The sequence below is a fragment of the Urtica dioica genome, chromosome 12, assembly GCF_054948205.1.
Source record: "Urtica dioica subsp. dioica isolate 48M chromosome 12, U.dioica_male_clone48M_v1_H2, whole genome shotgun sequence".
Lineage (NCBI taxonomy): Eukaryota > Viridiplantae > Streptophyta > Magnoliopsida > Rosales > Urticaceae > Urtica > Urtica dioica.
In genome coordinates this window covers 13,833,154-13,846,192 of record NC_142767.1, presented here as the reverse complement: position 1 = coordinate 13,846,192, position 13,039 = coordinate 13,833,154, and the positions used below count along the sequence as shown (strand labels likewise).

The 13,039-nt window shown below is 39.4% G+C and overlaps 3 protein-coding genes across 6 annotated transcripts; 2 read left to right on the top strand and 1 right to left on the bottom strand.

The window, feature by feature from the left end:
- Nucleotides 1-150: 150 nt before the first annotated feature.
- LOC149379330 (uncharacterized) lies at nucleotides 151-1,422 on the top strand. The gene is made up of 4 exons (XM_089603988.1): nucleotides 151-474; nucleotides 573-721; nucleotides 1,002-1,077; nucleotides 1,330-1,422. Exons 1-4 carry the CDS (start codon nucleotides 151-153, stop codon nucleotides 1,420-1,422), a joined length of 642 nt encoding a protein of 213 aa, XP_089460114.1.
- A 3,023-nt stretch (nucleotides 1,423-4,445) lies between these two features.
- Nucleotides 4,446-7,136, top strand: LOC149379329 (Nitrilase/cyanide hydratase and apolipoprotein N-acyltransferase family protein). The gene is made up of 9 exons (XM_089602644.1): nucleotides 4,446-4,613; nucleotides 4,972-5,108; nucleotides 5,232-5,360; nucleotides 5,503-5,561; nucleotides 5,711-5,823; nucleotides 5,906-5,998; nucleotides 6,081-6,183; nucleotides 6,385-6,467; nucleotides 6,723-7,136. The coding sequence occupies exons 1-9, from the start codon at nucleotides 4,521-4,523 to the stop codon at nucleotides 6,762-6,764; spliced, it is 852 nt and encodes a 283-aa protein (XP_089458770.1). The 5' UTR covers nucleotides 4,446-4,520; the 3' UTR covers nucleotides 6,765-7,136.
- A 38-nt stretch (nucleotides 7,137-7,174) lies between these two features.
- On the bottom strand, nucleotides 7,175-12,711 carry LOC149379328 (CAP-gly domain linker). Of its 4 annotated transcripts, none has more exons than XM_089602640.1 (5): nucleotides 12,584-12,711; nucleotides 10,588-11,021; nucleotides 8,336-10,283; nucleotides 7,810-8,016; nucleotides 7,175-7,689 (listed from the first exon to the last, which is right to left on the bottom strand). In XM_089602640.1, exons 2-5 carry the CDS (start codon nucleotides 10,938-10,940, stop codon nucleotides 7,387-7,389), a joined length of 2,811 nt encoding a protein of 936 aa, XP_089458766.1. In that variant the 5' UTR covers nucleotides 10,941-11,021; nucleotides 12,584-12,711; the 3' UTR covers nucleotides 7,175-7,386. The 4 variants fall into 4 exon arrangements, with proteins under 4 accessions (XP_089458766.1, XP_089458767.1, XP_089458768.1 ...); XM_089602641.1 differs by having other exon boundaries at nucleotides 12,589-12,711; XM_089602642.1 differs by lacking the exon at nucleotides 12,584-12,711 and adding an exon at nucleotides 12,146-12,328.
- Between the last annotated feature and the right edge of the window lie 328 nt (nucleotides 12,712-13,039).

Sequence of the window (13,039 nt, the reverse complement as noted above, 5' to 3'; positions counted from 1 at the left end):
TACATGATTCGGTACGTTATTATATAATTTTTCCCTATCAATTTAAAATAACGCTATATGTTTATAATGTCTCAGCATATTGATGCTATGATTCACATGATTCGGGCTCGCCAACGAGCTCTCGACGGATATCGGCAAGACGTCCGAATCATGGATAGTCGGTGGGTCCAGCACGTGTACGGCCGATTCAAAACGGAAGAAGCGAACATCAAGAAGGCCATCGAGCTGGGAGCAGAGCCCGAACCCGTGGACTGGGACATGAGGGCAACTATTAGCCCGATGACTGGGTATAGGGACACCGATATTTTGCCTTGGGATGGTGCTCGCGAGATCCTGTTCGTCGTGAACTTCCAGAACCTTCATTGGTTCACATTTCGGATCGACATCGAGGCCTGGACCATTACCGTCCTCGACTGCCAAAAGGATCTCATGCAGTCGTCGAACAATCAAAAGGACTTCACTGAGCTGATGGAGGTACGTAAAATGTTATGTTATTCACAATTATTACCTTAGAGCAACAATTAATTAAATTATAAGGGTTACTTAACATTGTTAAAATATTTATTATTCAGACTTGGAGTCGAGCATTTGCTAGGATTGTGGCCATAGGTGGTTTCTTCAAGAACCATCCCTACTCTTACCGGGAGAATGGGCAAGGTGAAATTAAGTTCGCTAACCTGACGTGGCTCGTCGAGGACAACGTCCCACAATGTGCATACAGGTAAAAAAAAATTTACTAGTTAATTGAACTTTTTTTTGACAAGTTTTAAACAATTATGTTTTTATTGACAAGTTATTTTAGAAGTTTGGTTTTTTTTTACAAGTTTTTTGACAAGTTTATTGAACTTTTTTTTTACAATTATGTTTTTATTGACAAGTTTTAAACAATTATGTTTATATTGACAATTTATGTTTTTAAACAATTAGTTAATTGAACTTTATTTTTCAAGTTATGTTTCAACTTTTTTTGACAATTTCTTTTACTTATTCTTGTGTTGTAGCGGTGATTGCGGGATGTTCGCACTGAAGTATGTCGAGCACCTAGTACTGAACGAATCATTTGACACTCTTCAAAGTGTCAATATGAGAACGTTCAGAAAGAAATGGTGCGTGGACTTATTCTACAACCACCTTATCCCGTGATTTTGTATTTTCGGATGTTTATTTTTTATCTTTTTGGTTTTCTATGTAATAGTACATTATAAACATATTATCGAGATGGTTTGTTGACTATTGATTGAATATGTTTTTTTATTGTACCTTATAAACATGTAATTCAATGAAAGAGATTCACCAAAAAAAACATCAAAAATTCACACATTCACAAAGGGTTTAGAACTCGAGACATTTGTGGACGAAAACGAGTCTTGGGACAAAAGCGAGATGAGATCTTCTTCGTTCTCACAGACAAAAGCGAGATGACACTCCATTAAACAAAATAAAAAGGTCACTAAAATAAACGTTAAAGTTTTAAACTTAAAAATAAAAATAACACAAAGTCTAAAGTTTTAATCCCTCCAAGTGCATGTTTTTCTGTTATGTCCCCTACCACCACATTTCCCGCATTTTCGCTGGACGACAATCTTTTCGTCTTGAGATGGGTATCGATTAATTCTTCTTCTTCCTTGTTTACTTTTCTTCGGTCGACCGGCTTGCTTCTTTTCAACGGGTTCCAAAATTTTCATGTTTTTTATCTCATCCGGGACATCCCATTGATCTTCATCGACACCAACTTCTTCGAGATACTTTGCCATCTCGACATCCTTACGTCTCAACTGTCTAAAATTAGCTTCGAATGCTGTTTTACTGAAGGCGTAAGCCGCATCGTAAAGTTCAAAGCGACAATGGTCTGTCTTGAACTTGTGTTGGACATTCAGTTGTAAATGATGGTAACATGCTCCGTAAGGGATACCAGGAAACACAACCTCGACACCATGTATGATGCTAACGTGGCGATCGGATATGAACGCCAAATTAGGTACGTCTTCACCGATAGCTTCTCGCAATCTTCTCAAAAACCAAATCCAAGAAGCATGACACTCGCTATCTACAACTCCGAATGCAAGTGGATATAATTGTGAATTCGCATCCATTGCAATTGCGCAAAGCAACTGTCCCCCGTATTTTGTCTTCAGAAATGCACCGTCCGATGCTATGACCGGCCGACATGCTTTGAAGCCTCTACGACACGCCCCAATGGAAAAGAAAGCATACTTGAATTTGTCACCATCTTGCACAAAGTCTGTTAACGTCCCAGGATTCTTTTGCTTCAACACGAACAGCCAAGACGGTAACTTCTGGTACGATTGTTCCGGCGTACCCCGCACGTACCCAATAGCTTTCTCCCTGGATCTCCAAGCTTTCAAATACGATATGTTCACACCCCATCTTGTCTTCACTTATTCCCTGACGTTATGCGCCGAATACTCCGCCATAGAGTTAATTGAGTACTTGTCTTTAAATACGTGACCGATGACCCATGGTGCCGCTCCTCGATGGCCCTCTGTTCGAACAACACGCCCACATGAGTGTTTACCCTCGTACGACGTAATCTCCCACATCTCAGACCACTGCACGACACCCCTCAACCTCCATGTGCATCTCTCGTTTTTGCATAGAACATACCATCTCTTTTTCGAAGAAGATTTCACTCTAAATTCGAAATTATGTTTCAACGCGTACAAGTGGATATGTTTCTTCAGTTCATGCTTGTTTTCAAATTGCTGCCCAATATATATTTCTTCTGAGCTACCTGTTACTTTCAAAGGTTAGTTAAACAATAGGTGGTTTCATATTATACTTGAATCTCATTTGAATCCACTTAAATTACCTGTAGAAGAATGACTTGGATAATGACTCGGGTTTTCCTTCACAACATCATCGGCGCTGAACTCGGGTGCTTTCCATGAATAAGGAACGATAGGTGATCCGATCATCGGAGGCTCACGCTGACATTGACCCGATGGTTCACAATGACCCGTTGGTACCGTAAACGTTTCCACAAATTCTTCATATTCTTCGGGATTGGCGAATTCTTCAAATTCTTCACCTCTACCATTGTTATCTTCGTCATATCCATCACTATTCTCTTCATGACCATCGCTACCTTCGTTTTCATCACCTTCGCCACCTTCGTTTTCATCACCTTCGCCATCTTCGTATTCATCACCATTGTGTCCATCATATTCGTCACTGTTGTGATTACAATCTCTATCACGCCTGTATACTTCGTCACCGTTTCCGGCACCCTTGTACTCGTTAAACAAGTCATCGTCACAGCCACCGTCTTTGTTTTCAATTATAGGATCATTTTGTCGATCCTCGATAACAAGAGTATTCCGTCTCTTCTTCGGTTCATTGCGAGACACCATTCCAACTTCCACATCTTTCCCTTTACATACTCCTCGATACGCAATAGGTGAAATGACCTCGATCTGTTTCAGTACCAAACTTACACAGAGTGGAAATCTATTACGATATTTGTGCTTCATAAAATGCGAAACATCACCATTGTCCTTCAATACGGCAGGACCTACTGGAATTGTACCGACTGCGTATGGGACTTCGAGTTTTAAGTCGAACGCGAATCTGTCTAACTCGAACTTCTCGTATAAGAAATCTACTAACTCCGTGTACGTTACCTCTTTCGGAATTACGAATGCACGAAATTCTGCATTGGTGAAAACCCATTGGTGTCCTTCCTTCTCCCAAGTGCCGTTAATCATGACAAAAACTGCAAAAAAACAGTCAAACTATGCAAAATAAGCTTTTATATCGTACATCATCGTACAACATCGTACAACATCGTATACCATCGTACAGCATCGTACATCATCTTACAGAGAGGCATCGTACGGCATCGTACAGTATCGTATAACATCGTACAACATCGTACAACATCGTACAGAATCGTACAGCATCGTACAACATCGTACAGCATCGTATACCATCGTACAGAACGCAATTTTTATTCTAAATTTCATCGTACAAAAATTTAAATTTTATCGTACATCATCGTATACCATCGTACAAACAAGTTAAACCCAGATTTTGGACTTTGTTTTCAGATCTGATCGATTTTTTTTGCTACATTCTATCATATACAATCATAAACTTTGTAAAAATGATTAAGTTAGTAATCTTACCCATGATTCTTTTGAAACCCGCTTAAGTAGAGAGGATTTGAGTGGATTTGAGTGGATTTGAAAGAGTTTGAGCGAGTGATAAAGTGAGAGTGAGAGGGAAAGGCTCGTTCAAATGAGCTGATATAGTCACAAGGGCATTTTTGTCCATTTTCGGTACAAAAATCCATATTTAGATATTTTTAAACATTAGGGTCTAATCTTGATATTTAATGGCTTATTAAGTCCACTTAATGAAATTTCTCTCTCTAAAACCGGTAATTTTGTCAATTTTAAAATACATAAAAAATGGTTCTCCTCAAACATTACTCTCGCATTGCCAATCTAACATCCATTCCTCGTCCCTCCAACACAATCTCGCGAGTCAGAATCTCAGCCATGGCAGCAAACTCAGTCCGAGTCGCCGCCGCACAGATGACCTCCGTCAACGACCTCGCCGAGAACTTAGCCACTTGCTCTCGCCTCGTCCAAGTGTGTTATCAATTCTCTTTATATTCCTCTTTTCCCGACTATACATTATAAATACTTCACGAGTGCGTGAAAATCGAAAAACTCATCACTCTCACTTAGGTCTTTCTGATGAGTTACATTTCCGAATCTTAATCTTGAACAAAAACCATCACCGTTGGAATTTTATTTTCATATCTTAGTAACAATCGATGAGGGAGTGAGTCTAAATTTTACAGAGCGTTAACACGTTGAAACTTTGGGGTCATAGAATAGTGCAAGACGAGTGATTTTTTTTCTTCCTTGTTTGTAGTTGAGGCATATAATAACTAAAAAAAAATGATGAACTGTGCTTGAGTTTTGACTATTTGAATCCTTAAAGGAAGCAGCTTCAGCTGGGGCAAAATTGATCTGTTTTCCCGAGAACTTTGCATTTGTGGGCGCTAAAGATGGGGATAGTCTTAAAATAGCTGAACCTTTATACGGACCTATAATGCAAGAATACTGCTCTCTAGCAAGGTGCTAAACCCAAACCTGATCGTTTTTCTGTGTATCCATGTTTGATACAAATGATGCAGCGAATATATATTGGGGATTCTCTTGGTTTACCTTTTTCGATTTAATACTCGTCAATCTATGCAGACAATCAAGCATTTGGCTGTCCCTTGGAGGTTTTCAAGTAAAAGAACACGGCGAGGAGCGATTGAGTAATACGCACGTTATAATTGACGATACTGGGAACATCAAAAGCACTTTCAAGAAGATACACTTGTATGTGCTTTTCTCTTTATTAATATTTTTATTTTGGTTCATTTGATTATAAGTCTATAAGACTTGAGTCGTTATTTCATAGTAGCGCTGCGTTTTCTTTATTTAGAGATTGCAATCTTAACAATAGCTTTTCTATTTCAAGGTTTGATGTAGACATTCCTGGTGGCAGTTCGTTCAAGGAAAGCAGCTTTACTGAATCAGGTGTTGTTACTTGTTCCGTGCTCTTTTTTTTTCTATAAAACGTGTGCTATGTTGTTTAATATTTGTGTGAGACGGGCTGCGTTGCTGAAGGTCTTTTTCCTTACCCTTGTGGTGTTCGCTAAATCAATCTCAATTTCTCACGATTTCAGGGAAGAATGTTGTCTCGGTGGACAGCCCCGTTGGGCGTTTGGGTCTCACAGTTTGCTATGATCTAAGATTTCCAGAGCTTTACCAGGTGCTCAGGTTCCAGCATGAAGCGCAGGTACACATAAATACCCGGCTTTTTTTATTTATATTATTTAATTTTATTATTTTATGCTGCGTTCTCGGGTTGTACTGCGTAGGTTCTGTTGATTCCTGCAGCTTTCACGGTCGTAACAGGTCAGGCTCACTGGGAGGTTCTGCTCCGTGCTCGTGCAATTGAGACCCAATGCTATGTAATGCATTAAAAAGCTACATATACATATATATCTTCCCACCACCAGGGTATGCTATTATTTATGATTAATGTTTTACCAGGTCATCGCTGCTGCACAAACCGGGAAGCACAACGACCGGAGGGAAAGCTATGGTGAAACTTTAATCATTGACCCGTGGGGTACAGTGGTTGGTCGACTTCCCGGTGAGAACCTGCTCTATATTGGTCGTCTTATCAAGAACTAAACCAAATTCAAATACTTTATCTTATCTCTCAGATAATATAACCATTTTCTCACTTTGAAAGATTCTATTCACCTCATTCCCATAAAAATAAAAAAAACACTACATATCAAGAGTTTTCAAGCTTTGTGGCATGAATATTGGTGTTTGGTTGCTGTTTCAGATCGACTCTCAACAGGGATTACAGTCGCTGATATTGATTTCTCGGTGCTTGATTCGGTCAGAACAAAGATGCCAATTGCTAAAGTAAGCTCGGCCAAACTTTTCTCCACATAATCTCTCTTATGCTAAATCACAAGAAAGCTTCAGAATTTTATTTTTTTCTAGTTGGATATGCGACAGCGTGCAATGGATTATAGTTAAAACAAAAGTTGGAGTGATTAATAGGACAACAATGCGTCTCACTTCCCTCGCAGAGTGCTAAAGAATGTACTCAGACTTGAATCATGTTCCCAAGTTATTATTCTAAATTCTTATTTTTCTTTCCCCATTTCCATGCAGCATAAGAAGCCCCTTGACTTTTGGAATTCTGCATCACCATAATACTATGTGGCCTCGAGAAGAGATATATCTTCTTTATTCGAACGCCGAATCTCTACCGCACCTATTGAGAATATGAAAGGCATTTTCCTTCTATTGAATCTTTGTTTCTGTATCTCCTTTGTTCGAGGGAAGTCTAATTAGGCGTCAAAGAAACCAAAACCAAAACTGTGGGAAAGCGCTGGAATCTGATTCTTTATGGGGTGCTTTGAGTATTTAATAGACTGAGACAGATTTGTATATCTACTTCAAGTGTTGTATCAAAGAAAATTAGTCCCATCTTGTAGGGCCTTAATAAATTTGACCTTTAAGCCATTGGATTCAGTTATTATCTGTTTTACAAAAACTGCCATTTTAGAAGTGTCCTAAAGTGGCCGATTTGAACCAACAGACTTTGGCAAATTTGAAAACTATTGCTCAAATCATAACATCTCCTTGAAAAAAAGGTAAACCGACCCAAGTACAAATAAAAACCAAGAAAACCTTGGAAGTCAGTTAAAACATCAAAACATGGAAAAGAAGATACAATGAATAAAATAAAGAAAGAAGAAAAAAAATGTCCCCAAAAATATGACACTATGGACAGTATGGTTAATGTATGGGAAAGCTGTGCCTCTGCGGGCCATCACCGGAAAGAGTCAGGGCTGGCTAGAAGGTCAAACCGTTTGTTTCCGCAGCTGTCTTTAAGTATTGAAATCTGACCCTCCTTTATAAGTATCTCTTCCTCAAGCAATTCCATCTTCCTCTTCAACTCCTTGACCTCAGAGTTCAACAACATATTATTTTCGTTGTACTTCTTCACCTCGCCCCACAAAATATCTCTCTCCCCCGAAACCTTGTGGAGAATTCCTTTCGTGACCGCCAATTCCTTGTTGGAACCTTGGAGGTCGCTTGCGAGACGACTCTGGCTCTCGTCCTTCTTAAGCATCTATTGCGTACATACAGCAAACAAGGCAATGAGATCATTATGAAAGAAAATAAGAAGTGAATCACGGGCTGGACTTTCTTCACAGTTAGATAAAAAAAAATTAAAAAAAAAATAAATTACCTGAATCTCGAGATCCCTTAACTTGTGGGAAAGGGACGAGATGCTGTCCATTGCATTTTGAACTTCACACTGAAGGATATCAGAGCCTCTAACGGCCGTTGCAAGTTCTTCTTGCAACTGCTCAACTTCGTGCTCTTTAGAACATAATTTTTCTCTCAATAAGCTCGTCAGCAGAGTCTCCGCCTTCAGCTCATATCGCATCACACCCTAATAAATAAAGAAGAAAGAAATCTCAAAGACAAAAAAAATAGACTATAGTTGCTGTCCAGCAAGGCAATATCATCGAGTATTAGCGTATGAATAAATATTGGCTTGTACTTTGACATGAGTGCTGTGTTGGAGATCAATGAAAAAAGCTCGAATTAACATAACAGTTAACCATTTTAATTTCGATTTAGTAGGATATTAATTATAAGAAGTTGCAAGCAAATTAAAAAAGAAAAATAATAACAATAATTTAAACAAATTAAAACAAGAAATCTCAAAGACAAAATAAACAAGAGCTCCATCCAGCAAGGCAACTAACCTCTGAAGTTTGCGGATTTGATGGAATCGGATCTGTGGCATCAGATAGACTGGACTTGTCATTCAACAAACTGGACATAGTTTGCAAACTTCTTGTAAGGTTTTCGATCCCGCGCCTCAAACCCTGAAGTTTCATCTCGGATTCCACGATGAAGTGCCCATCAAGACCTGATATATTCTTATGCACTTCAGAATCCTGCAGTGCTTCTGAAAATTGACCACATTTCCCCTTGATAAACATGAGTAGTTTTGAACATAACTGTGCCATGTCATTTAGCATCGACAGTCCTTGGTTTTGCAAGAAGCAAACTCGACTCCATATTTCATTGTCTAACTTCACAGTCAAGGCCTGGCTTTCTTTACCATTCCCCTTCAAACGGTTTAGCAGGCTTATATTCTCGTGCCGAAGAGAATCAACATCAGCCCTAAAAGTATCGATCTCCCTTCGCAGGGCCAGTTCGACCCCTGTTAACCTCATTTGCTCCATCTGAAACTTCATCACATGCTCGGGAGCCTCGTTCTTCCCCATTTTCTCACCAAGAACTTCTCTTAAACCAGATATCGTCTTGTCTCGTTCACTGCAAGCTCTTACTAATCTTGTAATTGATTTGTGCAGTTCTTTACACTCGCTCTCTTTACTTTCGAAACTATTCCGGAGGCAAACACGCTCTTCATCTGAAGTCTTGTAGCTCTCTTGTACTTCAGAGAGGCGTTCTTTAAGATCTTGATTCTCCCTGGTCATGTCCTCGACCCTCTTACTCAAGTCGTTTAGTTGTTGATCGAAATGGGTCTCTTTTTTCCTACTCTCTGAATGCCTTTCATTATACGACAAGACTTCCCTTTGAAGTGATACATTTTGCTGGGCAAGCTCTCGAATTCGCTCACGGAGCTTGTGTTCTTCTGACTGATACTTCTCGAGCTTGCTTGACCACTCACTAGACCTCCTGTCCAGCTCTCTCTCCAGTGCGAATTGCAGCTCGTTCTTTTCTTTCTCCAATCTCCTGGTCTGGGACTCCAGTTCTGCCCTGGCAAGCCTGCCTTCTTCTTTGGAAGACGCCCGACCTGCAATTTGGGAATGTAGAGAGCTCGAAACCTGTAGTGCTAAGCTTACCCTCTCCTCAGCCAGGTTCCTGATCGTTTGGATCAGAGATGGTACATCAAATCCACAGTCCCGAAAGAAGCTCTCTTGCTCCAGTTCTTCAGATAGAAGCACAACTCTCTCCTCTGCTTCCTTAGATCTTTTCTTCAACTCTACATCCACTTCATCTTCACTTTCCTTGGAGTTGACATTTCCAGAATAATCTGCAGTGAATGGCTTTTGAGAGTATTGGTAGTCCTCTTCCTCATAATTGTCGATTGTTTCAAAAGGTTCCTCCAATGAGTAACTCCTCTCGCCAACCGCATCTGGATTTGAATCAAAACACCTATTCATGGACCCACCACAGTAAATATCTTCAAGCGTAACAGGCATCTCATGGTCAAATTCCTTTTTACTAAACTTCTGATGAGGACGAGACTGAGAAAGTCTCTCCACAACATTCTTGGCAACACTACGCGGAGATTCGTTCCCGTATCCAGTTTCGACCCAATCTCGAGAAGAAAAACGAAGACGGGAACTTTTGGCTTCTCTGCTTGCATGACTGGGCGCTTTGTCATTAATACTGTCTACTTGGTAAGAGGGTGATGTATACCGAACTCTTGGGGGACGCCGATAACTCCCATTAGCAGCAAAGTTTCCATGGTTAGATCGGCCGTTGTGCTGCTGTTGCTCTCCATCAATGTAACGATCCAAAACTTTCCCGGAGATGTTGCTGGAGCAAGTGGATGACGAGCTTCCGGATGAATCTTGGTGGGTTCTTGAAGAACAACGAGAACCAGGCCTCCCAGCTCCATTTGAAACTTGAGAAGACGGTGCATCGAAAAGCTTAGTTCTCTCTCCTGCGCTAGAGCTGCAAAAACCACACTTCAGATACACATGAAACTCAAGAAAAGGATAGGGGAAAAAAAAGGGATTAATGAATTTGTTTCATATTAGGATATAAGAGCCAGTGAGATGAGCTCGTATTGAGCTCCATAGCTTATATGCCTGGTTATTAACGTAATTATACACGAATGAAAACCCTTTTCAATATTTTTAATCATGAACTTGTTGTTGACAATTAAATAAATAAATAAAAACACAGTTCAAGCGCTCAGGACTTCAAAACATACGTCAGAGAAGGTGTAACTAGCAGGTCAAAATAAGAATCTTACCAAAATGAATGGTCAAGCGGCTTATGAGAAACACCACTCCTTGTACTGGAGGGAGATTTACAATGAGTTTCCGGGGGAGAGAAGTCATCTTGCCCCAGGTCAACACCTAGAAAGGCCGCTGATGACAGCGAGCGACTTCTCCGAAGGGCTGGACCAGGACTGCCATTGTTGGAGCTCTGAGCATCACCAGAGACTTGCTTCCGCGATTTGGAAAACAGTCCCTTGGATTGGCTATTGCATTTGCTTCCTGGTGGATTTTCCCAGTAAACTTCTTCCTGGGTCGAAGATGGAGGCAAGTCTTTGCTGTTTCCACTGCTAGATGTGGAGGGTCTGAAAAAGAAAAACTTCTTCATGGGAAATTCTCAAGCTAGGAATATGCCAGTCTCAGCTCATGAAAGTCTGTTGTGTCTCCCACTTCCAAGCTCTTGTAAGGTCTGATGTTTAAAAAAGTTAAAACTATAATTAATCAAGTAAGGGAAAAGGGCAAAAAATTTAATAAAAAAGTGGAAGAGACGTACTAACACACACACACACATAATCATCATTAGCATAAATGGAAATCGAAGAAAAGCATATGAGAGGAATCATTACTCCATCACCTTAGTGCATGATTTAGCGCATACAATGCATTGATTGAACAGAACAGAAGAAACACATCACACTAAAAGTTGAGAAGAAACAAAAAACAGTAATTTAGGTCATAAGATATATCCACTCAGCCTACAAATACACTTACAAACACTGTATCACAATCAATCAGAAAAATCCCACACGCAAGTTCTTAATACCAGTTTAAGGCCTAGTTGAGCTCCGAAACTATCAGTCCCTTCTATCAGTTTTTGGTTCTTGAACCAACTGAGCCAGTAATAAGTAAAAAAAAAAAAAAGTGCGTTTGATTATTATATTCCCCTGATTTAATCTAATCAGACGCCCCATCTGATTTCTTGCAGTAACGGAGTTTATTATTGTTTTAACTATAGCTTGGCATGGCCGAGGACAAAATACGTCATTTTTAAAATCAGGGCACGTGAAAATGAAATAAACATCTGTATATGAATTCAGAGCTGCAATAACCATCGCAATTTGCGCAAATATATGTACAAAATAAAGCAAAGGGAATCAAATGGCTTGCATACAATTTTATATAAGAAAAAAAAAAACCCTTAAAAAAATTATAAGAAAAAAAAATACAAAATGGCATAGTTCCCAGTGAATCAATTTTATAAAGATTCCATTCCTCGTATTGAATCCCAGTGAAAAACCCTAGTCCTGAGAAGACCTAGGAGATTCTCACCTAATAATTCCATGTGAAATTTCAACAATCCAAAAATATGAAACCAAAATCTTGCTCCCGTTTCATCTTCAGTACCCAAGGTATTTCAAGCGTCACACTAAGATTCCTCAAGATTTTAACGAAATAAGTAAATCTCTAAAACACGAATATTACAGAAATAAATCTTGACGACTGAAATGACACTCAGAGAGAGAGAGAGAGATGCTAATTAGTGTTTGGTAACTCGGAATCTAAAGAAAAGAGAAACTCTCTACAGTCTCATACCTGTGAGAATCGGACGAGAGAGTGAAAGAGAGCGATAAACAAATTCCAGGGAGAAAAAAACAGTGAAATGAAACTCGCACTCGGTCTTGATTTTCCTTCTTTGTTTCTCGCTTTCTCCGCATCCAAACAGAAATTGCGTAATAAGACAAAGAGGAAAGTTCATCCAAAGTTCGAACTCGCTCTGCTCTCTCTCTCTCTCTCTCTCTCTCTCTCAGTCAATCTTCAAACGGTCATAAATCTCATCGACTTTATATTCTTCCAAATCAGAATATCCACGGATTAAAAAACACCACAACGAACAAATTCAAAAAGAGCAACAAATAAACGAAACCGATAGGAATCTAAGAATTCAAACTGATACGGATTACACGATAACAATTGCATTTATTTCCAAAGTTGTAATCAAATGTTTGTCAAACGATCTTCTTTCTTAATTACCTTACCCAAAACTGGTGTATTAATCCACGCCTTCGCTGGGAAAATTCAAATATTCCGAAAACGTATTTCTTTACTTGGTGATTTCTCAGAGCGGTTTCAAGAAGTGTTTATGCGAAGAATAAGTAGCGAAGGGTAATTCTGTCATAAGAGATTTTTTGAACTCTTAAGTTGCCCCGCGGAAAAAGCGTAACAGGAGCGTTGTCGAGTGGTAATCAAATTTTGTGGGCCTTAAACCCTTCAGTACCTTTTTTATTTAATCAAACCCTGAAATACTTACTCCCTATCATATGTTGACACGTCATCAACACCGTCTTTTTGGTTATAAGCTTTGTGCTCAAAGCAGATAAAAAAAATTAAAAATTAAAAAAAAAAAAAAAAAAGCTTTGTGCTCATCTTATTAGTGCTGAGTGCTAGCGTGGTGGTGGAATATGATGAGAGAAATTTGATATAATATGG

Coding starts and splice junctions, on each gene's coding strand:
- LOC149379330 (XM_089603988.1), top strand. CDS start 151: ATGGATAGTCGGTGGGTCCAGCACGTGTACGGCCGATTCAAAACGGAA. Junction 475..572: donor ACTTCACTGAGCTGATGGAG/GTACGTAAAATG, acceptor TTTATTATTCAG/ACTTGGAGTCGAGCATTTGC. Junction 1,078..1,329: donor CATTTGACACTCTTCAAAGT/GTCAATATGAGA, acceptor ACATTCACAAAG/GGTTTAGAACTCGAGACATT.
- LOC149379328 (XM_089602640.1), bottom strand. CDS start 10,940: ATGAAGAAGTTTTTCTTTTTCAGACCCTCCACATCTAGCAGTGGAAAC. Junction 10,284..10,587: donor CCGCTTGACCATTCATTTTG/GTAAGATTCTTA, acceptor TGGTTTTTGCAG/CTCTAGCGCAGGAGAGAGAA. Junction 7,690..7,809: donor TAAGGGATCTCGAGATTCAG/GTAATTTATTTT, acceptor TGTACGCAATAG/ATGCTTAAGAAGGACGAGAG.
- LOC149379329 (XM_089602644.1), top strand. CDS start 4,521: ATGGCAGCAAACTCAGTCCGAGTCGCCGCCGCACAGATGACCTCCGTC. Junction 5,109..5,231: donor GAATACTGCTCTCTAGCAAG/GTGCTAAACCCA, acceptor CAATCTATGCAG/ACAATCAAGCATTTGGCTGT. Junction 6,468..6,722: donor CAAAGATGCCAATTGCTAAA/GTAAGCTCGGCC, acceptor ATTTCCATGCAG/CATAAGAAGCCCCTTGACTT.